The sequence below is a fragment of the Leptosomus discolor genome, chromosome 5 (genome assembly GCF_034619465.1).
Source record: "Leptosomus discolor isolate bLepDis1 chromosome 5, bLepDis1.hap2, whole genome shotgun sequence".
In the NCBI taxonomy this organism is placed as follows: domain Eukaryota; kingdom Metazoa; phylum Chordata; class Aves; order Leptosomiformes; family Leptosomidae; genus Leptosomus; species Leptosomus discolor.
Window position 1 is genome coordinate 72,325,372 of NC_141395.1, and position 26,231 is coordinate 72,351,602.

General features: G+C 42.5%; 1 protein-coding gene across 1 annotated transcript in view; it reads left to right on the top strand.

The window, feature by feature from the left end:
* The window catches only part of TSNARE1 (t-SNARE domain containing 1), a 197,085-nt gene that overhangs the window by 54,520 nt on the left and 116,334 nt on the right, over positions 1 to 26,231 (top strand). The window contains exons 2-3 of the mRNA XM_086466042.1: positions 4,198 to 4,275; positions 12,492 to 12,561. Of these exons, the coding sequence (XP_086322168.1) occupies positions 4,198 to 4,275; positions 12,492 to 12,561 (148 nt within the window). The remainder of the gene's footprint in view (positions 1 to 4,197; positions 4,276 to 12,491; positions 12,562 to 26,231) is intronic.

Genomic DNA, 26,231 nt, shown 5'->3' on the forward strand with positions numbered 1-26,231 from the left:
TGCACCCCAGGATACCATTGGCCTTGGCTACAAGGGCACCTTGCTGGCTCATGGTCAACCTGTTGTCTTAACACAACTCCCAGGTCCTTCTCTGCAGAGCTGCTCTCCAGCAGGTCACCCCCAGCCTATACTGGTAGTTGGGGTTATTCCTCCCCAGGTGCAGGACCCTACACTTGCCCTTGCTGAACCTCACCAGGTTCCTCTCTGCCCAGCTCTCCAGCTTGTCCAGGTCTCACTGGATGGCAGCACAGACTTCTGGCGTGTCAGCCACTCCTCCCAGTTTAGTATTGTCAGCAAACTTGCTGAGGGTGCGCTCTGTCCCTTCATCCAGGTTGTTGATGAATTTGTTGACCAAGACTGGACCCAGTACTGACCCCTGGGGAACACCACTAGTCACAGGCCTCCAACGGGACTGGGCACCAGTGACACACTTTGCTTTGATAGAGCATGTGCTTAAAATCTTGTCCTTTCGATTTATTCCACCTACCTGGGCGTCTGTGTAGCTTTTCAGGCAAAAGAAAGAAGAATTAACTAGGAAAATACCAGAAATGCCAGTGTTGGCAGCTGCTGCTTTAGCAATTACAATATATATAATGAGTCGGCACTATTTGCTAGGTGGGGATTAGGTTGAGCTGATAGCAGAGGAAGTTGAGTTGCCTTGTCTCCTGCTGAAGCGATTCTGCTGGAAAGCAAATGAGGAAAGTAAGTGGAAACTGTAAAAATATTTTTGGAAATGTCCAGTTAAGGAAGTGGAGGAGAAACGATTCGCACTGTAACATATCCACTGAAAACTCCTCACAGCATTCAGGACCCACTGTGTAAGTAAAAGTCATCTTTTCCCAGTTGTGGTCCTGAACTCTCTTGCCGTTGGGGCATGCAAAGTATTTACTGGATATTGGCAACCTCATACTTTTTCTTGGGGAATCGTAATAGTTTAGCAATTGCTTTATGTAGTTGAAGTCGTTTAATTTTTTATTAGCCACAAATATACTTCACATTCACTTTCTTTCACCGTCTTGGTATGTCTTCACTTAGTTTGGCAGTACAGATGAGTTTTTGCTTTGCTTTCTGCTGCTGTTTTTAAATTGTTTTACTTGTCTGCCTGAACAGCTGAATCCTCCGTGAATAGTTACAACATCTCTGCTTCATGTGTGGAAGCTTGGAATCAGAGCAGTTAAAACCACCTCTTTGTTACTATTTTTTTTTATTTTCTAAAACCAAAACAAAATAAACCCAGAACTGGCAGCATGCTGTAATATATATATATATAAACTGTCCAGGGGCAGGAAACTGCAATCAACATTCAGTGCAGTTTTCTCAGATAAGCCATTCTCCAAGCCTTGCATTTTCAAGGTAATAATTTGGAAATTCTGGCCAAAGGTTGCATCTGCCTTGTTTTTTCATTTAATTTGCACTTGTTTGAGGTGTGGGGGTGATGTGGCACTTCTGTTAGATATTTATGGATCAAGATCTCAGGCCTTTGAGGGGAGAGGTCATCATCTCACAGTCCTCTTGCATTTGGCTAAAATAAATATGCTGAGTCTTAAAAAGTTAAGTATTTCTGTGTCTTCAGAGTGTGATCATTACATATTGTCCTGTTGCGTTTGGCTGTTTTCCGTTAGGGAAGTGTGGCACAGGGTGAGCAAATTCGTCTCCCCATGGCCACCCAGGGGAGGCTGGCTACCTCCCACCCTCCCAAATTAGCACCTGAATTTCTGGGTAGTTTTTAACTATATGGACCAACTCTAGACATGCAGTGTTGGTCGGTGTTTCTTTCTCATGCTGTTGCAGGGACTCTGAAGTGCAGGCGTGCACAGACCATGCAATGGAATTGGTGCTTCTCCTATCTTTTGTGACATTTGGAATATTTCAGCTTTGCTTTTGGGGTGGTTTTGGCATTTTAAATGACTCCCCAGTGGTACCTGCTGGATGCTATGAATCTGCAGGGGTGTCCCCATGTGGGAATGTGTTGAGGTCTGCAGTCCATATTCTTTGGGGGGTTTAATGCAATACTATTCCTAGCTGGGTGCTTATAATTGAGGACTTCAAGGAGTTTCCAACCCTTGGCTTGATTGCATCATGGTTCATCTGAGGCTTCGTTCATCAAAGTTCCTAAGTGCCAGGCTAAAAATCTGTTGAGGCAAATTTAGTGTTTCTAAGGAAAGAAATGAAAGAAATAAGTAAGTAAACTCTTCTCTCCTCCACAAAAAAAAAACCAACCAAACAACAAAAAAACCACAAAACCAACAACCAAACCAAACCCACCCATCCAAAAAGCCTCTATCACAAAACGTGGGGACCAGTCCTCTTAGCACATGCAATTGGAAATTTAGCCAAGCTGAAGCCATGTCCTGCCCATCCATCCTCCCATATTACTAACCCAGAATTTGTTGACACACTGAAAATCCAAGAAAATCCTCCTGAAACTGGGGTCAGCACAGTCTGTAAAGATCTAAATATCTTATCCTGTGCTGCTCTTTTGTCAGTGGTTTAATGAAAACTCGATCTTGTTACTAAAAAGTGAAATTCCTGGGGGACGGGTAAGCCCAAGCTAGTTTCTTGTGTTATATAGCCTCATATATAAAGCAAAGGAAAGGAATGTCTGGGATAGCTGATTTAGGAGGAACTGCAAGAAGATAAGAGTGGGAAAATCTCTAGCAATGAGCCCCTATGCATTTGGATTAAACATCATTTAATGCCCCGGATTTGTGTCAACCTGACAGACTGATCCAGGACTTTATTTGCGGCTGGTGCAGGACTGAATCGTCTCACACGAGTGCTGCTGCGGGTGAGACGTGTGAGAAGCAGTGGAAAATCCCCTGATTGCACTGTTTGGATGTGGAGCTTGTCCTCAAGGACTAACCAGAACAGTGCTTCTCATTTTGTTCAATATTCATCGTTTTCGCCTTGCTCCGTTACTGACTTTCTGCTCTTCCAAATGCAGGTTGGGTGCATGGTGTTTCAGCAGCTTAGGGAAGTCTGGTTAATGCAGAATATGTTGATCTGAAAATACAAATCGTAGCTCCTGTTTGAGTTTCTGTAGTGTTTTGGCTCAAAGGAGCGGCTTGCTAATAGCAGTGGCTGTTTGAATGCACTGAGGTGTCTCATGTGGACAAGCCCTACGGTGCTTTTGGACTTGTCTAAAGTTTCAGGTAGAGCAGCTTCTGAGAAACCTGCAAAGCTGACCCAGGTGGGAGGCAGAACAGGGCTAAACCATGGGAAAATCTGCTATAAAGCTGCTGCCATAAAGCTAGTGCCAAAGACATAGGTATAAACGAGTGTTTCTCTGGTGATTATTACCAATCAAAAAACCAAACATCTGTTTAAAGCTTATTTAAGTGATGTATTCTTTCTCTGTAATATAGCCCAGTCCAACCTCACGTCACTCCTTTTCTAGGGATGATGAAGCTGTGGAGGAGCTCGGGGTAGTTTCATGGTGTGTAAAGTTGGGGAATGAAGCTAAAAAAGAAACCCAAACCACCACCAAACCTCAAAACCCCAAACATTCAAACCCTCACTTCAGTGTTCTCCCTGTAGGGCAGATCTGGGTACCTTGGTGAAAGCAGGACCTTAGCAATGATGCTGAGTGTGGTTGTCTGGGCAGTGGCAGTAGCAATTCCTGGCACCGACTCGTTGACCCTTGCAGTTGGGCTATCAGGAAAAAAGCGGGAAGAAGGGAAGCCTCTCTTGGGGTCTGGAAGATGAATGTGTGGAGGACCCATCTGGGCTCCTATCTGCCTCCTGCCCCGAAAGCTTTGAGCCCACGGAGCGGTTGCTCTCTGCTCGCTGCTTCCTCCCCTTTTCTGAAGGCAGGACCTGCTCTGGAAAGCGATGGTTAACTGTGCTGTTGTGTCTGCAGTGTCCTGTTCATTCATGGCTCTGATAAATGAGCAGAAACAATTTATATTCCTATTGCTAATAATTGCTACAAGTGCTGTCTCAATCTGCCATATTGCAGCAGCAGCTTTGTTGTCCTGAATGTGCTGGAGTAGGTATTTGCCTGTCCAGCACAAGTTGCACGATCAGACACTGCGTAAGGCTTGATCAGAGACTGTGTAAGGCTTTATCAGACCACCTACTTGGGCTAAATTTATGCAGTGAAGAGGAACCTGTATCCCCTTTCAAGTAGGTGAGCCCTTTTCAAAGTGATCCGTGGTCTCCAGTATTAATGTATCTTCCCCCTTTTTGTCTTCACAGCTACCCAGATTGATCCCAGCGAACTACAGGAACTTTTTCAGGAGACTTCAGCCAATGTCTTCCGAATTAACTCCAATGGTGCGTATAATGAAGGATTTCCTAGTCAATTGTGTGCTGTCCTGCTGATAACTCGTGTCTGTGTACACGGTGTATGGCAGCTCCTGTTGTCAGGGAGCAAATATTAATGCAGTTTTTCTGCTGCTGCATCTCACGAGCACCAGCACATGTCCAATACACAGTTCTTTATAAGATGTAAAAATATTCCACCATATGTTCCATTAAACAGGCACAGATATATTCCAATCCTTGCTGGGACCACATCCTTTTCTATTTTTAATTGTGTCATCTGTTACAATAGGGAGTTAGAGCGCAGAAAGGTGGAACAAGCCAAACTCATTTTCTAATGTGTTGCAGCACTACTGCGTTCAGAGCCTGTCATATGAGCTTGCAAAACATCTATCTCTGTTATAAAAACACCAACACCGAAACTCTTCTGTTATTCTTTACTCTAGATTGAGCAGGGATGCTATTCCTGCTCATGTCTCCCCAGACCTGAGAGATGCAGAGTGCTTCCCTTCTTTGGAGAGATGCTCTGGCTCATTAGTTTTGTTGGTTTGGGCTGGAGGTAGATATGCTTTGCAGGTAGATATAAACTAGCATTGCTGAATGGTAGTCAATGTCATGACATCCCAGTTCTAAAATACACTAGTGTCAGGTAGTTACTGTCATGTCACCTAAAATTTTCAGGTGCTGATTTTACAGTGGACCTTGAAATTGCTTCTGAATCACCTGAACAGCTTCTCTGTCTGGTCTGTTCTGTGTCTATGGGGTTTGGGTGACAGAGAGGGCTGGCCTAGGTGTAAAGAAAGGATCTTAGTGCCTCCTTATTGATGTAATTATTCCCTCACATGTCCCAGGGGGAAGGCCCCAGTCATTGAAGCAAGGAATCCTTGCTAGAAGAGGGATGGGAAGTAAAACTTCTAAAACATAGTCGTCTTGTCTTTAAAGGAATTGTGTATGCTCCATCTGCCAGGAACATTCAAGCACCATTTTTTCTATGACTACAAAGGATTGGTACGTTTGAGTTTACTTTTGACAATCATCACCTTGAGTTCAGGACCTCCTGCAACATGGATGTACCTCACCCCAAGCACTGTGAGCCTCATTGCTGCTCTCCACTATCCCAGAAGGTGAAGGCCTGAAACGTATGTAGGCTCTGGGTGGGCTCCATTAAGTTGTTCAAGTGCTCAGCTGGCTGTAAAATCAGAAGGAAAATAATTATTCACACTTTTCTTTGTGCCTGGGTATGGAATAACCCTATGCAACAGGACAGGATGGGTGCTGGCTGGCGATAAAGCTATTTTGAAGAAAAAACCTGGAGGTAGTGTTCAACCACAAGTTGAATGTGAATTAACAGAAATCATATTCTTGTCTGTAATTATCTAATGGGAGACTGTAGTGTAGGTGGAGCCATAACATCTCAGATGTGCGTGGTGGAAGGATGAGAGGCAAAGGGAATCTGATACGAAAGACATTCCAACTCAACGTGAGGAAAAAGCTTCTGACCATCAGGCTGGTCAAACAGTGCAACAGGAGCCCAGAGAGGCTGTGAGATCTTCATCCTTCAGGATATTCAGAGCTGGACAAGACCCTGAGCAACTTGCTCTTAAGTGGACATTTTCTGAGCAGAAGGTTGGACTAGAGAACTCTAGAAATCCCCCCCAACCTTCATGAATCTACGACTCTGCAGTAATTGGTCATTTTGTCAATTTCTGCACATACAAGATGGTTCCAAATGGGTCAAAAGCAAAATGGGAAATGCATACTTCATGTTTGTTTTTTGTTATTTTTCAGAGGAGTGACTGATAGATGCATTATACAAACAGTTGTTTAAAACACTTGTTATTCATAACTTTTTGGCTTGGATACCACAAGTTTGACAGCTTTCTTCACAGAGCTGAATCTGAGAAATTCAGCCATTGAAAGTTACCTTTGGGTTGCCAGAGATATTTTACCACTAGGATACTGGAGAGCAATGGTGGGATTGATGGTGCTTGGGGTGAAGGACAACCATGCGCTGCAGAAGGTGGAGAAATTTGGAGTCAGAGAATGATTGAAGTTGGAAGGGACCTCTGGAGATCATCTTGTCCAACCCCTTTGCTCATGCAGGGCCACTTAGAGCTGGTTGCCCAGGACCGTGTCCAGACGGTGTTTGAGTGTCTCCAAGGATGGAGACTCCACAACCTCCTTGGGCAACCTGTGCCAGTGCAAGATCACCCTTACAGTAAAAAAGTGTTTTCTGATGTTCAGAGGGAACCTCCAGTGTTTCAATTTGTGCCCGTTTTCTCTTGTCAAAAGAGCCTGACTCTGTCTTTGCTCCCTCCGTTCAGGTATTTATACGCATTAATAAGATCCCCCCTCAGCCTTCTCTTCTCCAGGCTAGACAGTCCCAACTGGCTCAGCCTTTTCTCACAGGACAGATGCTCCAGACCCTTAATCGTCTTTGTCACCCTTTGCTGAACTCTCTCCAGTATGTCCATGTCTCTCTTGTACTGAGGAGCCCAGACCTGGACACAAGCACTCCAGGTGTGGCCTTAAAACAGTGATGAGTAGACGGGAAGGTTCACCTCCCTTAACCTGCTGGCAATACTTTGCCTAGTGGAGCCCGGGATACCATTTGCCACCTTTGCAGCAAGGTGCCATTGCTGACTCACGTTCAGCTTGGTGTCCACCAGGACCTCCAGGGCCTTTTTCTTGGTCTTTTCTTTGAGAAAACTCCAATGCTGTGACCTGAGCTTGTGGCTGATCCCAGCTGTGATCACTGGTACTTGCCTTACAGATCGGTGTATAAGCATATTATAACTGACAGAAATACCTGGGTTAGTATCAGTCTTGGTTGCTCTAACACTGAGAGTTTTACTTTGACGATGGTAGTGATGAACAGTAGGAGCACTTCTGCTACCAAACCAAGGGCTCAGTGTGAAGTTGTGCAAGCTGCTTGCAAGTCTGTGTGTGCTATTAATATCCAAACTAGCCAGGTTAGGGCTGACTTGATATGTCTATGTACTGTAATCAAAACTCCTGTTGTAGTGGAGTTTAACCTGAGAAACCCTTAAGATGAGTGGTGCATGTTTTCGGAGAGGCCACGTTCCAATCTCTATTTTTATTCTTTGTTAGAATTGCATTACTCCATTCAATTAGGTTTGGAGCAATTTCTGGTGGTCTTTGTTTCCCCTCTTGAGATGGTACAGAGTGCCTGATGATGTGTTTTCTGTGAAGAGTTGCTTGTACTGAGTGCTCTGTGAAGCAGGTAATGACAGCGCCTGTACTTAAAACTATTTTGTGAAATTGGAGAGGGTACAGAGAAGAGCTATGACAACTGTTTGAAGTCTGCAAATCAGACTTTAAAATGCATGCCATCCGAACTTCTGTTTGAGACATCTAAGGGGACTTGATCATGGTGTGTAAGTACCTCTCTGGGAAGAAAGACATCAAATAGATAGCGTAGGGCTCATTAATCTAACATTCTCGCACATAACGAGATCAGGAGATAGCATTCAAAGCTAGACAAATTCAATCTTTCTGTAGGAGGATAACCAGCCATTAGAACTGCTTATTGAGGGGACGTGATGGATTTGGCTTTGCTTCGAACCTTTAAATCAAGATTCGAATGTCTTTTTATAAGATATACTTTAGTCCAGCTACAGTCTACAGTCTTGATGTAGGAGTGATGGGACAAAATTTTATAGCAGGAAATCAGATTGGATAATCAGAATTGCTCTCTCTGGCCTTTAAAATCTATGAATCTATGAATTTATAATGCTTTTTAAAGTGCTTTTAGGTTGAAGAAATGCCCATGAGATGTTCCACCGTTGCTCTGTTCACCACCTATATTAATTTTCGTCTGCTAAATTCAGTTTCTTTCAGTTTGTGTGTGGCTTCTTCGTAGCCTTTTCCCCAAAAGTGCGTACAGCTTTGCAGAAGAGGGATGCTGAGTGTACTGCTCAGCTTCGGCAGAACTAATCCACGTTAGGTAAAGAACTTTGTAGGGCTATAAAATAGGAAAGGATGCCCATGATCCTTTCTGCCCCATATAGCTGTACCGTACAGTCTCTTCAGGAAACTCAGTAAGCTCTGTCTCAGAGCATGTAGCAAAAGTCAGTGCTGTTGTTGGTGTACCACCACACAAGAAGATGAGCAAGGAACGAACGGCTGCATTGCAGATGCTCACCAGATGATGATTTGTAGTCCTTTTGTGCTGGGCGTGGTGTGTGGAACGTCCTACAGGGTTGCATAAATCAAATCACAGCTCCTCTTTTCCTGTCTTTACCCAGCCTCTTTGGGTTTTTTCAGGTTCCCCATTGTGTTTGGAGACCAAACTGTGCACCTGAAATGGTCTTCTCCCTCTTGGGATGCTAAAGATGTCATGGACTCCCCATGCTATGCTTCTGTGGTTTAGATTCCCAAAATGCCACGTTGTGGGCAGTCTCGCTGTGTTTTTTCTGTCTTTGGGGAATTACTATTTTTAATGAAACAAGAAGTTTGTACTGGGACTTCAAAGCACTGTTGATTTTTATTGAATAACACTACAGAAGTGATAAACACAGCATACTTTGTCCCTCTTTGCTTTCCTTGCTCTTTTTGCAGAAGTCTGACCTTTTGGGGTGATTTAAATTCTTCTTGGGCAGTTCAGGACTTGCCTCTTGACCAAGGGGGATCTTTACAGCTCTGAGCTGATCTTGGCTGATCTCATGTATAAATGCCTCCTGCTCCCTTTTTCTGCTATGAACATGGAAATCTGCCTCATGTGTTGAATAAAAACCTTAGCTAGGACAGTTGGTTCTGTTTACGTGCTACTGGATCACTCTCCTGCCAGGTCATGAGCTTACAGCCTTTCTTTTATCCCATCTCTTACAGAAGTGTCAAGGGTAGAGGGAGATTTTTTGTATTATTTGCGTCTACTTTCTCTCTCTATTTCTTTGAGGGCTGTCCCTATGGGGCATAGGTAAGGTTGTCTGATAGTGCTTTGACTTATGCGAGGTTTATGGGGGTTTTTTGTTCAGTTGATTTTTCCCTTCAGGAGAAAAAAAAAACAAACCCAAAACCCACAAAAACCCCACAAAATGAAGCTGAAATATTGGCTGAATCTGTGTCATTGATGGCTTTTTTTCTACTTATATTTATTAAGGTTTTGCATTTCTTTCAGCGTACAGATTTTAGCTGCCTCTCAGTAAATGCCTTATAAGTAAGTAAAATAAATAACACTTGTAGAAGGGGTTGGTTTGGTGCATCTTGTCTAGAGGGCTGATCAGTGGAGGATGTACTGGAGGAATCAGACCTGTTCTGGACAGATGGAGAACCTGAGTGCTCTAATGGATCTCTTCCCTCTCTAATTCCTGTAACTCGCTCATTAATGGCTCCCCGTGACAGGTTGGTGCCATGTGCAGTCCCATTACCTTGATCTGAGAGGCTGAGCAAAGGATTTTTCAGCATCCCCCAGGTATGATAAAGTCTCCATTGCCATCTCAGGATGGTTTCTTATCCCCCACTGTTTTTAAGGTTTGCAACGTCACAGACAGCTGGTGCCAAACTCTGAGTTTATGTAAATTGGTGCAGCTTCAACAGCAGTGATCTCTTCTGAATGTGCCTCATCCTGGAGAACTAGCTTATGCCTTTTAAAAATTAAGTATACAAGTCTCTTAAAGTAAGATGTCTGTTTTAATATTGGCTTCACAGCATCTGTCCAGCATAGCTTGATGTGTTGCTCCTTTGGTAGAGTTATTGCCCACAAGGTCAGAACTAGTAAATTGAGAGGGATTGATCACATCCAGCACAAGAACTACACAGATTTTGCTAGAGCAATTCTTGGTCAAAGCAAGCTAGATTTACATCAAAATAGCTCAGTCTCCCTGGGATCCAGGAGACTCAAGTTGGAGTCTCAGTCCTGCTATTTCCCAGGTAAAAGCCGTATCAAATGCCGATCTTTGGCTGTTCCAGAGTGCATATCTTGTCATTTTGCGATAACTGACCTTTATATAAGTGTGTAACTATTATGCTCGAATTAGAATATTAGATAAAATTTTAGGATAGGGACTTAAACCTGAGTCATTTTCTCACCTGACTGACAAGTGTTTTCGTCTTCTATTGCACTCCTGTCTCAGATTCTTTTGCCTGTACGTGTATTTTCAAAAATATTTAACGAATGTGGAAGCTCTTGGATTTGCCTCAGTGTAAAATGGCATGTGTGTGAACTCTTGAACAGCTTTGTGCAATAGGAAAACTGCTTCCTACTCCAATCTTCTCCAAGTAGTAGCAAAGGTTAGTGCTGGTTTTTGCAGAGAACCGCCTGTATATCAGATCTGTCTTCCATCAACCTCGTCTTCATTCGTAGGGAGATGGTGGTTGAGTAGCTTTCACTTTGAATTGTCCTGATTTTGCAGTTCAGGTTAGAAGGGTGCCTGGATGCTGTTGCTGCTGTTTTCCCTTCTGGAGTTGCACATGTGACATTTACACGTTCTTAGAAATTCAGTGTCTGTACAAGTGCTTCCTCTACCTTGACTTGCTGTCCGTTCTCTAAGGACCACGCTCTGCTTTGTTCTGAAGGGTTAATGGGCCCAGAAGTATTTTTAGATGATGCAAAATTTTGTCTGTGAAAAGAACAGTATATAGGTTGCATGGGAGATTGATTTGTTGGAGAGGGGGATGAGAGAGAATTATAACATCTGTGAGATCTCTGCAGGATCAACGTTGTTCTCCTAGAGAAGAAAGTGGTTATTAGTGCAGCCTTTCAATTTGTTCTTTAAAACATCATGCATTCGGCAAAGGATAATAATTTTTATCTTAGTTATAGACAATTCCTTGAGGCTTTATCTTTCTGAATCGCCAAACTCTACACTAAAATCTGTTATTGAGATCTAGCAAGCGGGGTGAAACTACATGGTGGTATCCAAGTGTGTTTTGAGTACTCATGTTGTCCAGGCACAATAGTTACTTTTTATGCTGTTTAGTGACTTTTGATGTCAACCCAGAGAAGCCCAAAAGAGAAAAGGGGATTTTGTCTGCCAGTGGAAAAATAATTAAGCGACTTGTTCAAAGTTACAGTCCAAGTCCAAGTCTGCAGTCATTAAAACAGAAAATTTCTTAAATTTCTGTGGAAATAATTGAGCCATGTTTCTAATATGTTCTTTTTTCCTTCCTTAAATATTGAAGCTTGACTGATAATGGGGTATGAGTTTTTACAACTGGAAATTGAGGAAATTTCCTGAGGAAATTCCGTATCTAAATCTCAAGAATGTAATTTACTTAGCATCTTTCATTGTGGAAGATCTTGAAGCACTTTGCATACTTGATACTCTTAAGTCCAAAAGTAGTGACCTGCTAATTTGAGAGTGAATTTGAGACAGTGAACATTCAAGGGTCTAAAAAGGCAACAGTACTCCTGGATTTCTGCTATTTTTTATACATGTGCGCCGACACATACATTTCTTAAATCAGAAGTCACCATGTTTCCAGCTTCCAGCTCCTCTTAGGGGAGAGTATTCTCCTCTCCTGATGGAAAAGGCCAAGAAACTTTCTAGCTCAAACACAGGAGGTGATCACAGCAAAGCACTCCATTTGTCTGAGCCAAAACATAGAAAAGTTTTTGAGTGTTGAAGTCCTGAATAATGAGATGGAAGATACCAGAATGGACAACAATGTTCTACCTCTTAATCACTACACAGAAAATGGATAGTCACGCAGTTTCTTGCCTCTCGTTGAGGGCATGTTTCCACCTGGAGGTGCTCTATGGGCAGTTTGGTGGGGCCTCAAGGCATGGATCACTTAAGGAGGAGAAGCAGTGTTTTCCCGCTGCCAAGAGTGCTGCCCTGATCTCCTGGCAGAAAGCACAACTGCCTCCAGCCCTGGGAATTTCATGCAGTTTCATAAAGACTTGCAGTTGCATAGGAAGAGTTAGAAAGTTTGGGGCTGGAAGAGTCAGAGACCTGCTCGAGATCCATGGGATGGAGGTTTTCCTGCTCTTACAAGGAGTCATACCCCATCATGTTATGGCACATGATACGTGGATTCACCATTTGTACATCCAAGGGACCAAATTTATCCAATTTTGGGTAATGGTTATTGCTAGATATTGCCCCCTTTGTCTCATAAGTTACTTGTCCAGGCACTACTTCATTGTATTGTTTAAAAAATAAAGTAATATTGAGAGACAAACAAATGAGTGAAAATCCAGTATTTTTTTTTTCCTCTGAAGAAGTGTACTGCTTCTTTATCTTTTCTTTCTCTGCTGTTGACAGTGACCTCTCTGGAAAGAAGCCTTCGATCTCTGGGGACCTCAAATGATACTCAAGAGCTGCAGGATGGACTGTGAGTTTGTTTTGAACTGCTGCAGATCTCTCTTTGTCTCAGCTTTTTCATTTTTTTCCTCATCTATCCTCCCCCTTTCTTTTGTCCTTTTTTTTATTGCTGGACACTTGGTTTGTCAGGCTTACTTTATTTTTTTTTTCCTTTCTGTTGGTGATTAATGATGGTAGGATGTGTATTGATTGTATAAAGCTTTTCTTGTGCTGGTTTCAGGTGGCAGAGAATGTCAGGTAGATAACAGAAAATGATGGCCTACACTGAAAGAGTGTTTTCTGTGGTTGTGTATGTGTTGTTATTTTTTGTTGGTTTTGTTGTTGGGGTTTTATTTATTTTTAATATGAAGCCAGAGTAGGATGCTTGTGTAGCTTTTTCATTTTATTTTTCCCCCCCTCTCACACTTTGCCAAAGACCATGAACCCAAGAGAAAAAATGCGAGAGGAGGAGCAAGAAGATATTTTCTAGGCAGAAGAGTGTGTTGTGGTGTTGAAACCTGCATCACACAGCACAACATTGCGAAAATGAAACTTCAGTTTCACTTGCAATAGATACAGTTCATTAAATTCTCTCTCCTAGATATGCATATACACAAACACGCGCAGTTAGTTTTCATTGTACGCATGCTAATTAGAGAATTAAAATGGCTTTTCCAAATGTTGCACAATTTATTAAACCTGCTTCTCTTAATGCAGCTTGCATGCAAAATTCAAGCACTTAGGATGTGGCTCTGATTTCGTGTATGACTGCAGCTCCTGCTGAGATTCGGCTGTGAATGAAGGGGAGGATTTGGTTCCTCTCTTCATATTGTCTTTATACACTGTAATTTGCCTGATGGACTTGACTGACCTTCTTAATGCAGTATAAACTCTCAGACTGGTTTGCAGGCTCTCTCCTTCTCCCTCCAATGCATTGCTTTCATCAGTGCATCAGATCTGCCCTAATTCACATACACTCTGTTTTGCAAACTTGAGGCTCAAAAATAGTAACAGTAATAATAGTCGGAAGATTTGGAGCTAAATTTAGGAGAGTGGAGAGGATGTAAAAGTAAAAAGTCAGTCTGTGGAGATCGATGTGATCAGGAAAGATGTTTACATGTACAAAATTATTTGTAACATAAACCACCTTAGTAACTGCTGGAGATCCTTAACCCAGGAAAGCCTTTCTATCAAGCAGAACAGCTATTGTGCTTGCACTCCTAAACTATTCTTTTTTTAATTTAAGAATCAATTCCTTGACTCTTCAGTGCACTTCAAAAACATGGCTAGATAATTTTCTTCTTTCCTGAGCAGTTACATAAATAGATCCATAATGCACTAATTGCAATAATTATTTTTCATCTCGGAATTATCATTAATTGTCCAGATAGCTAAATGCAGCTTATTTTTATTTTAATCGTGCCTCCCTGCCCCTGTTGTCAGCCTCAGAATTCCTCCAGCTGTTCCCTTCCACCCTCCTGGTTCATCCACTCTCCCCATGCTCTAGCAGAAGGTCTCTCCTGGTTTCTCCCATTTTGGCTCGTTGCATCTCCAAACCAAACAGTTCCAGGGTGCCAAGCTGAGGAAGACCAGCAGCTGTCTTCCCCTCAAGCCTTCCATTCTTTCACCCTGTCCTAACACTGATGCCTCCTCTGCATTGGGCCCTATTTCATCACCAGATGCATGCAAGTAGCCTTGGACGTTCTTACAAGCATCTCTGCTTGTCTCTCATGACAGCCGCACCAGCACAAAGCAGTATGCCATGAATCACGAGAGCTGGCAGTGCTGCATATATCTCTGTGTTCAGGAGCAAGCCGAGGGTCAGCTCTTCAGGTGAGACCTTTGGGGCAGCATTTTCTGCTTCCCCGACTGCAAATCGTGGCTTAATCATCCTCCTTTGCCACTTGACCCCTTTCCTTCAAAGGCTGATGTGTGTGTCTCCTTGAACATCCTCTAACTCTGAAAATGGTTGGGGAGCAACGAGTGAATATTTGGTAGGTTTATAGCCTTGGCTGTTAGAAAAATGATAGTGTTTGTGGGGAACTAATTAGTAAAATTGCCACATTTTCGACTTTCGTACTAACCAGGTGACTATCCCTCTGCCTAAAATGAGACTATTAGGCAGGTGAGGGGAGGCAGAGTATTTGGGAACAGGGCTTCATGGTGAATAACGGTCCTGCCATGTAGGACATTTATCTACCGTACTCTGTATGTTGCAAAAGCATTTGCTTACCCAGCTGAGGGGTCCTGCTAAAACAGAAAAAAAAAACAAAGTTGCTGGACTCCTTTTCAAATTCATGCAGACTTTCTGCCTCTTGTGCAAAAGGAATTGTAAGGGCATCAGATAAGGGCAGGCTTCTTACTGTCAAATTGGGTTATTTCCTTTTCTGAAACGGTTTCTCTTCCTCTGATAGCTGAGTCATTCAGAATAAGGACTGTATCTGTGGCAAATGAATTTGGGAGAGTTAATCCCAAATGGAGTGCCATCTCTAGTCAGCGAGACAGACTTGGCTGCTGATGTGTGAGTAGGGTATATATGAGGCAGTGAATAATCTTGGTCAAAGCTCTTCCCAGAGCCAGCACAAATACTTGTGTGCTACGTGCTTGGAGCTGGAAGTCCCGGCAAGTGAAATGTAAATGCCCATAAGAAGGTCTGGATGGAGTCAGCTGAATGCAGCTCAGCCTGGATTAACTGGGAAGGGAATGGGAGCAAAAGGAAAAAAGGTGCAGAGAGCTGGGGTGGGGAGCTAGGGCCAGTAGGCAATGCAGACAGCTTTCTCCAGTGATGCGTGGCTACAAACAGCTTGTTGAGTAGTGATATGTTGCAGGAAAAATTGACTGATTTTTTTTTTTTTTCTCCTGACCTTTGGTTTAATAATCCAAGCTCCCAAGGCATTTATCTGCCTCCTTAGCCAGAGGGTGCGGGGTTAGGATGTTCGCCGACATTAGGCACTGAAGGTAACTAGCTTTTAATTTAGGCAAATCAAATGAAATGCCCAGATAAAGCACTCTCTCCAAGAAACAGGGAAAACCATTCTCTATTCATGTGAGCAGGTATGTTTGGTTAGTCTACCAACACCCTCAAAAAAGAGGCTGGAAATGAAAACATCCCTGTAGCCTGGGCAATGCTCTCTGAGAAGTATGATGTGCTCCTCTATATCAGTCTGGCCCACATTTGTTCATTACTGACCCAAGGGGTGAATGATGCCTTTTCCCAGCTGAACGCAGAGGCTTGAGTACAGAGGCATCCTCTTTATAATGTTAGCATGAGGATAAGGCTTCCCTATGTACCACCAGAATTTTTTTTTTTCTATGAACAAAATTTAATTAAAAAGAAAAAGTAAAGCTAGCAATTCTTTTTAGGGAAAAAAAAAAAAGAAAAAAAAAAAAAAAGTCTTGCCTTTTTTCACAACCTGACCCAGTCTTATTGTGACCTCCATAAAAGAAAGGTGGTCGTGCAGGTTGCAGGTAGCATTTGATGGCTACCTCGAAGTCATGAGACTGAGTTTAGTGGCATGAAGTGTCCTTAATGCCCTTTCTGTGGAGGCTGGTTGACCATAGCAGTGATCTGTGCTCTCCAAACCAGTCTTCCTGCATTGCTTACATCACTGAGGAGTACATCTTCTCGTTGGGCATTTGACCTTGGCTCCTTGGATGTGCAAGGTTGCATTGAGTTACAGTCATAGTTACTATCCTTTTTTGAGTGTGTCTGGGATGTAGCCCATGAGTCTTCACTCTGTGGCATTTTTGGATCCTTTACCAGTCACTAGCAGAAGAATTTTCCTGTTTAGGGAGGAGTTATAAGAATGATATTTTGGAGGCTTTTAGCACTGATGAGATTTTTGAGTATGTCCATGCTGCAAAATGTGTTGATTTCTCCTGATTTGAGGAAAAGCACAAATTTTAGCCTCCCTCTCCCTTCTCCCATTGGCTTTTTTTTTTTTTTTTTTTTGAAATATGTAGGGTTTTTTCTAGAACTGAGAGAGGGCTCAGCTCTACACTTATACAGTGTGAGAAAATAGACCTGCTTTTCTGACTGAATTGAAATGGCAATTCTGGTTAAGGTGGTGCACGGCAGAGAATTCCTGTGGCCACAGCCTGCGTGTCCCATCTGAGCAGTATTAGTGAATATATACCCACAAAGAGCTCACTGTCTGCAGAACACTGCCAAAGTGCATACTTTTTGATGTATAATACTTTAATGTTTTTATTAGGGCTATGCTGCAGAACTGGTTACGGTGCAGGCTTGCAAAGGAGTTCCAAAGTGTTTTCCAAATGGAAAGCTCAGTTTCAGATCTGGGCTGCTTCGGGGTGAGACAAAGGCGATGGTCGAGGAAGAGGCCAAAAATGCAGGTTTTGGATTGCTGCTCATACCTGTGTTTTGGCCAAATATGAACCTCACAGGGCACCTGTTTTCTCTGGGCATGCAAGTTGTGCCAAAATGCATATATAGTTTGCCATATTCTTTGCTGGGATTAGAGGGAAAACCGTCTTCCTCTCCCTTCCCCAGGTGATTTGCCACATCACCAGAGCGATTTTTGGGGGGTGAGTAAAATCACTTTGTCAGTTTATTTTTCCACCACACAACCCCGAAATCAAGCGATACCTATAGTGAAGCCAATGTGACATATGCAGGGTGCCCCGTTTGGGGTGCTCTTGGGAAGAGCAGCATCCCTATCCAAGCTCGAAGCCTCTATGAACAGTGAGAGTCAACTAGAGAATGGCAATGAGCTCTTCAGTGCACGCAGGCGCAATCTAAGGCTGGACTGAAATGGTCTTTGAACATACCCAGCTTTCTCTGTGTGTGCTCCAGGGAGGTGGAGTTGTTGTCCTCGTGGCTAGGACCCTCACCAACCTGCTGGGGAGGCAGATGAATCCATGCCCCTCAGCTTTTCTGAAATGATATAAAACAATAAAGGCTTTTTTTCTCAATTCATTTTATCATTTATGCGTATTGTTTCCTTTTTCCTTTCCTATCCTACCCTTATGTTTGATAAGTTGGAGGTACAGCTTAAAAAAAAAAAAAAATTTTTTTTATTTTAAAAAGCTTATGCTTAAAAGGTTTTAATTCCTCTGGAATTAAGATTCATTTAGAGCAGAAAGGTATTTTAAAGTCCTAATTCACTGAAAGAAGATTTTTTAAAGTAAATCAGACAGAAGCTTTTAAGTGTCAGCATGTTTAATTAAGGGTAGGATTTAATAATATTTTATATGGTTTTGTTATACTGCATGTATAAGCTTAAAAAAAAAAAAAAGATTTCCATAAATATTTTGAAATGTCGTTTTGATTCTGTTAATATGTTAAACCCTTCAAAGTAATACCTTCCCTGTTCAACTCAAAGCAGTCGGATTAACTTTATCTATCCTCCATTTATCGTTGCTGGCATCAATTTCTGACATGAAAAACCTTCTAGGTTTGGCTGTAAAAATGGATTGCCAGATTGCAACATTTGCATTTAACTGTATAATACACTTTCTGCATTAATAACTGTATTTATGTGACAGATCTCACCCATAAGAATCCCAGAGCTCCAGATAGATGACATCTCTGTGATAAATTACAAAAGCTGGTGGTGAACTGCAGAACTCTCCAACAATGATAAATTCATCTGCTTTTGAGCACCTTCTCCGCTTAGATAGGTCCTTGGAGTATCCCTTCACATGCCTGAACAGTTTCTAATGGTCACTACAGATCAATCTGTCAGAGGAGTTTTTCTTTTCAGTGTTTTCCTCCCAGATTGCCCTTGCCAGAGGTCTGAGGTGGCCAGAAACCTTGGCCAAAGCAATAGCATCTTCCCACATCAAGATAGCTTTTGGATGTAGGGTGTGAACTTTAAGCCATGAAGTGATGGAGCAATGATTAGTTTTTTGTGGCAAGTGATGGATGGTCCAGGGGATGCAAGCATGGGGACAAGGAAAGAAGGCATCCGAGGGATAATGACTATCTCCTCTTGAAGGTCTCTTACTGCTGCTGCTTCTTATGCCGTATTTTTCATGCTTTCATGTCTCAACTCGTGGTTTCTGATCTCTGCTTTGTGTCATGATGAGTCAAGGAAACAATACCATGGGAGCCCAGTTGCTGGTGGTGTCTCTACGGATGAAATTTGGGTTACACGGGCCTTCCGGCATATCCTCGTTCCTATCTCCAGTTTTCAGATTTGCCCATCAGCATTAGGTCGAGCTGGTTAAGCTGATTAAACACCATGGCTATAATGTCTTCAGGGGAGGTGAGGAGCAGAAGTCGGTTACCACAGCATGAGCACAGGTCCTTGCTCATCCACTGCAAGGAAACAGGGTCTGCAGTAGCTTCCCACGGTCTTTATGCCATTCAGAGCACAGCTCTGGGTAAACAGAGGGATGACTGTTCTTCCTCCAATGACTAGATGTTGTAAAAATGAGCCTTCTCGCCACCCCATGCACCCCTTTTGATTTGGTGCCTTAGGTATGCTCCTGTTTTGGAACCCAGCTGCATCCTTCAGCAAGCACTCTCTAGCAAGAAAAGTTTATACTACCAGAGGTGTAGTTGGATATTGCTACATGTAAAAATGCTGTCAGGCTTGTTCTTTTCATAAATTTATTCTAAGATTTTTATCTGGGAAATACTGAACTCATACTGATGTTATTTTTTGTTTGTTTGTTTTATGGGTGACAGCAGGAGGAATAAATACACAGAATAAATCTCTCCCTCTCTTTTCATCTCTTGGACCACCATGCTAACGCTAATACTTTTGCTAATTTTTCAGAAGCCTTTCTGAAATTAATCATTGAAAAATATCTCAGATCTCCCCTCCTATTATTACCTAAAATACCAGCTTTTTAATTTTGAGTTTACTTCTTTTGCCATTCTTATATGTTAGAAATGAAATGTGGTATTTGACTAGGTTGAAGATTGGCATTTTGAGTCAACAGAGCAAAAATCATCCTCCCTCACCTTGAAAAACAAACCAACTTAAAAGATTTTGCCTCTTTCCTCCCACAGAGTTAGAAATAGTGAAAGATGAGTTCACATTCTGCTAGCATAGCCTGCGAAAAAAAAAAAAAAAAAAAATTATTTAGGTTGAAATATCCATGGGCAGGAAGTTTATCTAACGTCTTGAGAACCTGATTGGAGTGACTTGCCTTCGTATTTGTAAGTACAAGTTTTGTAAACTTTTTAGACCAAAAAAACCCCAAATCAAATTCCTGCAGGGTGGACAGGATGGCTGCATGTTTACAGTAAGTTTTTATGCCCATAGTTACACATTCAGTGATGCAGTTCGTATTGATTGACTGGGGGGACCTGTGGGATGAATTTTGTTTAATAATTCATGTATGCAAGCGTGGAGTGCGCGGTTGTCAGGGCTGAGCATCCATTCTGCCACGGAGTCCTTCAGGGGTCTGACACACTAATCCAAACATGCTAATGTTTATTGGAATACTTCTATTGGCCTTGTGTAAGGTCTTGTTTATTCCCTGAGTCTTACGCCGGCCATAAAGCCAGGAGCAGCAGTCCCGTCAACAAGAATGACGTTAGTTGTGATCTGTGGCTTCAGCTGATGCGTTCAGTCGCATTTCTGCAGGCTATCTGTGGAAGCAATTAGCATCATCTGCAAGGTTTGCTGGATTTGAGGGGGAAAAAAAGTAGAGTCCAATCTCAGAGTGGAGTACAAGGATCTGCCGAGCAGTTGCTTGCTGGAAAAGTCACTCTGGCTTGCGAATCTCACTGCATTCTTTCACTGCAGTGCTCTAGTGGATTCTTCCTTTCATACTGTGCTCAGTCAGGACCATAATAAACACTCTGTGCAGAGACACCTGCCCGTCGTCCGATTGCAGGAGGCATCACCAGGGGTTAAACAAATCTTTGGGCAATTTATGTGGACATTGGATATTTTAACTGAGTAGGGAGATGGGTTTTGGCAAGTAACACTTCCACAGAGTAATAATGGGAGATCAGAAGGAAATCTCATAGAGGACTGGGTTTTAACCCCTTTCCCTGCCTTGTCCAAAGTGAAACTAGACAAGCCTGATGAGGGTGCTCTTTCAGAAAATGTCTTGGTGAAGAGTGCCCAGGTGGTCAAGATGGCCATCAGCATCCTGGCCTATATCAGTAATAGCGTGGCCAGCAGGAGCAGAGAGGTGATCGTGCCCCTGTACTCAGCACTGGTGAGGCTGCACCTTTAATACTGTGTGCAGTTTTGGACCCCTCACTCCAAGAAGGACATTGAGGTGCTGGAGTGTGTCCAGAGAAGGGCAGCGAAGCTGGTGAAGGGTCTGGAGAACCGGTCTTGTGAGGAACAGCTGGGGGAACTGAGGGTGTTTATCCTGGAGAAGAGGAGGCTGAGGGGAAACCTTATTGCTCTCTACAACTGCCTGAAAGGAGGCTGTAGCGAGGTGGGGGTTGGTCTCTTTTCTGAAGTAACTAGTGATAGGATGAGAGGAAATGGCCTCAAGTTGCCCAGAGGAAGTTTAGATTGGACATTAGGAAAAATTTCTTTACTGAAAGAGTGGTCAAACATTGGGACAGGCTGCCCAGGGAAGTGGTGGAGTCACCATCCCTGGAGATGTTCAAAAAACATGTAGACGTGGCACTTTGGGACATGGTTTGGTGTGTATGGTGGTATTAGGTCAAAGGTTGGACTTGATGATCTCAGAGGTCTTTCCAACCATAATGATTCTATGGTTCTAAGAGAAGTCAATAGTGCCAGATGAAAACTACAAAGAAAAGAGAAGCCAAAGCTGCTTTACAGAAATGATAATTTTAATACAGCATTGACTGGTTGTTAGTAATGTCACAGCTTTTGGAATTTAGACTATGACTTAGTAGATTTATTCCAGAAAATGCTTGTGATCAGCCATGGGCCCACAACCTCCTCTTGAATAGCAAAGCTGAAGGTCAAGTGTTTGACAAACATGCATGTTTTAGTTTGAAGAAAGTTAAACCTCAAGGGAATTATATGTGTTTACCAGGATATTTTATATTCCTGTCTCCTTATATTCTCTCTCTGTTCACAAAACACAGATTTAATTTGTACATGGAGATCTCGCCTGTTCGCATCCTGTGATCTTCATGCATTCAATCTTGCAGAATAATGAACAAGTAATGTCATGCTTCTTTCCTAGATTGCAATGTCACAAAAATGGGAATTTTCTTACTAGATTTCAGATAATGAGGGGGAAAAAAATCTTAGTTGTCCAGTACATGTCCTTAGGGGTTAAACTAGCTGAGGAGGAATTTTCATTCTCCTTTAAAAGTCATTTTATTAATATTAATACAGTAAATAAGTCCAGAAGGTTAAGATTCTACACGTGACCCCCTGAACTTTGCAACAATAAACAGTTCGATCAAGTTGGAGTGTTTGGGTACCACGAGTGCTGTGCCACTTGGTCCCATGGCAACAACCACGTTATGAAAGGTACAGACAAAAAAAGCAAACTTGTTGAAATATTCAAAAGGTAGAACATTGAATAAGTGTTTTGTTTCAGCTGTATTTCTCCATTTCTTTCTCTTAAGCTGCAGGAAACGGTAACCCTATGTGCCAAAGTCTTGTCTAACACCCTTTGAGATGGTGCTAAAAATGATAATATCTTCCCTTTTTGGGTGAAAAATGGCAAAGTCTGTTGCCTTGAGAGGAGGTGATTGTGGCTGGAGTCCAGTCTTGCTTCTTGGAGGCGAAACTAGGGGTGGGGGAGAAATAAAAACATAACAGGAGAAGAAGGAAGAGCAGCTTTTGTTTGTAGTGGTGACTCCCAAGAGGTGCAAACTGAAAAATCCTGGGTATGGCCAAAACCAGCATGTAGCCAATCTGTGCTTGTACCATCCATGAGCCAAAATGCTATGTCTAGATGCCTTTTTGAGCATGGCTTTGTGCAGGACTTCAGAGGAAGCGAAGATGTGAAAGGAAAGGGGCGATATAGGTTGCCGTACATTTGATCAAAACAAACAGTGCTGCCTGTGGATGGGGGGAAAGAAATTAATGTCACTCATCCAGGTGAACCTGTCCCTGCTGGAAGGAAGGAGATGAGAGCAGAAAGACAGCCTTGCATTCCAGAGGCAAGTGCAGATTCCGTACCTTGAATACTGTGTTCAATGTTGGGCCCCTCACTACAGGAAAGACATTGAGGTGCTGGAGCGTGTCCAGAGAAGAGCAATGAAGCTGGTGAAGGGTCTGGAGCTCAAAACCTATGAACAGTGGCTGAGAGAACTGGGGGTGTTTAGCCTGGAGAAAAGGAGGCTGAGGGGAGACCATATCTACCTGAAAGCTGGTTGTAGCAAGGTGAGTGTCAGTCGTTTCTCTCAAGTAACAAGTGATGGGATGAGAAGAAACGACTTCAGGTTGCGCCAGGGTGGGTTTAGATTGGATATTAGGAAAAAATTCTTCACCGAAAGGGCTATCAAGCACTGGAACAGGGAAATGATTGAGTGTCCATCCCTGGAGGTGTTTAAAAGACGTGTAGATGTCATGTCTGGGGACATAGTTTAGTGGTGGACTTGGTAGTGTTAGGGTAACAGTTGGGCTTGATGATCTTAAGGGTCTTTTCCTACTAAAAGATTGTGTGGTACTGTAACAGTGCAAACTCAGATGAAGCAGGAGAAGCTGGGGTTGTACCGGCAGAGAGTGGTGCTGACGTGGGATGGGCACTGTTATAACTATAGTCCATGGATGGACTAACCAAGAACTGAAAGAGGTTTGTGAAATCGATACTTCAAGGGCTTTCTGCAGGAAAGGCAGTGGGTTTTTCCCATGTGAAGCTCTAAATGCACCTGTTTCCTTTGAGTATAATGGCCCAGTCACAAAGGCTGATGCCTGACATTTCTGTGGTGTGTTTATGGTACTGCACGTGATTGCAGTTGCATTATTGTACGGTAAGGTCAGAGATAAAACCATCTCAGACGGTTCAACTGGTGCTGATGGATCATTTCTGTACATAGAGCATTTAACCATCTGAGCTAGCAGATTGCAAATGGGATTTAATATGTGTTAGTATTAGCTGCTGAGGTGTTTGAGAAGGTGGGCAGAACAGCTATTTGCCAAAAAGCAGGTTACAGCAGCAAGTTGACAGGAGATTTAGATTATAGTATTGATAAAGCTCCTCAGCCTATCCTGTTTGATTTGCACATGGAGTAGAAGGAAAATCCAGCTATGTCACATTGTCTGAAGAACAGAAATGAAAGAAAGTAAGATTATTGAATTGCTGAGCATGGCAAATTCCCCCAAGCCCTGTAGAATAATGTATTTTAGCAATGCTGTACAGTTTATAAAGGTCAGTTTGCACTTCAATTACAAATCTAGGTTTAAAGGTTGTAAAGGACACGGGAAAAAATAGTGGTTTATTTTTTTTTTTTTTTTCTTTTGTAATTACCTCTTGGAATGCTGATGATATTTCAGACTCATTTGTAAAAAGATTTCACACTACTATAGAAACAGACATTTTAAAAGCCTCAGTAGAAATGCTGAAAATCTAGGTCCTAGTTTTATTTCTCCATTTTGCAGATGGACAAAATAAGCCTTGTGAATTTTTAAGATTTTACAGTGAAATAATCACAAAATTGAGAAGCAATCTTGTATGAAAGGTTCAATCAAATAGCAAGCGAAGTTTAATTAAAAAGAAGCCACAATTTTTTATTTTTTTTTTTAATTTTTCCTTATCCTTTTTTACCAGCATTCTGGTTGTTAATCTTCATTTTTGAATATGATTTCACACAGAGCTGGGAGCACAGGGTTTTTGGATCCCAGTTAAATCTAGAGTTGACAGGGATGACAAGAGAAAAGGTTTCCGACAACGAGGAAAAGACCAGAAAAAGGAATAACCTTTTCCTCCTGTATAGATAGAATTGGAATAGGACACAAAATGTTAGTTTTAAGTAGGTGTGTAGATGCCTGTGGATTTTATCCAGGTGCTCCCTTACCAGGGATGGCAGCCATCCTGTATATGTCTCTTCTTTTTCTTGGCTGTGCCTGAATGACCACGCTGCTAACAAGACATAAAAAGAGAAAGCTGAGTCACAGGGTAAAGGTTACTCCATTATGGGACCAGACCACGCTAATTATGGCACTGAAAAGTGAATTTGAGTGGATACAGCTAAATGATTGCATTTCTCAGCCTGGTAGATGGAGGTTGTTTTTTTTTCCCTCTCGCACCAGCCGAGGAAAGCTGCCTCCCTTGACACACGTGCTGCAGTCTATTTTATGTGTGTCTTCGTTCTACCAATTACGCCTGAGAGATGGACAATTAAAAAAGCATCTGTTTTTATGGCAAAAGCACTGCTGCCTCTGGCATTTTACGTGACATAGTATTTTTCTACATAGGGGAGGAAGACGAGTGAGGGAAAATGGGGTCATAAGGAAATAAAAATGAAAAAAGAAAAAGAAGAAAACTTGGAAGATGCTCTTCTGAAAGCTGTCGGCTGTGTGTGTGCCTCCTGAGCTGTCTGGCTTTGTTTAAAAAGCAAAACCTTTGACAAATGGGTTGACAATAGGATTGATGGGAAGCCGGTCTCTGCAGGTTGCTGCTGATGCTCTCGGTATGAGCGGTGGGATGGTGGCGCTGGAACCGCTTTTGGGTGTCAGACTGGGCACCCAGCATGGTTCCTGCCACAGGCACACACCCTCTGAGAAGAGTCAGGGTGCTTCTGCCCATTCTGCCTCCGGCAAAACAAGGGATGAGTGGATGCTTTGGGTGGAGGTGATGGACTTCAAGACTGTGGCTTTTCCCTATCCTGCCTTGTAGGAAATGTCACGTGGCTCGTTGCTGTGGGAGGAGAGAGAAGCCAAAAGATGCAGGGCAATATTTTTCATGTATTTTCACATATCCAAGCTGCTTTGGTCAGATGGCTGGCACGTCAGACAGCTTAATGCCAGGAACCCATCTCAGCTTTGACAACTGACTCTAACCAGAAGTCATGGCCAAACCCACCTGTTTCCTATAATACAGCTTTTTACGCTGTGCTTTATTTGTATAGGCAGCTGTGGGCTTTTGAATCACATCTCTTCCCAAATCTAAGCTCACTTGCATGCTGAGCCAGGAGAATTTGAGAGATGGGGTGTAGTGTTGCCACCCAGTATTCCCAGTCACACTCATAGAGCTGTAGACATTGCCTTAGAGAGAAGTGCTCCAAGTATGCATCGTATGTGCTGTTTAGGGCTTATTAGTCACAGACAAGGAAATATCAGCCGTATTTCATCCTGATTTTTACGAAGCCACTGGGGCTCAGTTTCTTTCTGCTCAAGCAGTGTAACCAACAAGAATTATTTTAGCATTGAACTCATTTTTTCCAGGTATATAACTATAGATAAATTCTTTATATATATGTGTGTGGTCTATGTACACTACGTAGACACTGTTACATAAATATGTAAAACATTTTATTAGCTATATATAATAATCATTTTGTGTTGTGTTTCCAAATGTCTTGTGTGTTGGCGTGAGGATTGTCTGTCTGCCAGACAGATTGAGGCATGGAAGGAGATGAAATGAAAAAAAAAAAAGTTGGGGTTTGGGATTTTAATTTATCTAAACCTGCATTCAGCAGCTGTCATTTAAGGGACATAGTTTTGCAGCCAATGGAGCAGTGACAGTGCCTGATGCTACTGCAATAGTTTCCGCTGCCACTGAGAAGGTTTTCTCCTGCTCCATCTTGCATCATACAGGTAACATATAGAAGAATAAGAGCAGAGACCTCTGTGTGTGAATAACCAGGATATACAATCATAGAGTTATACA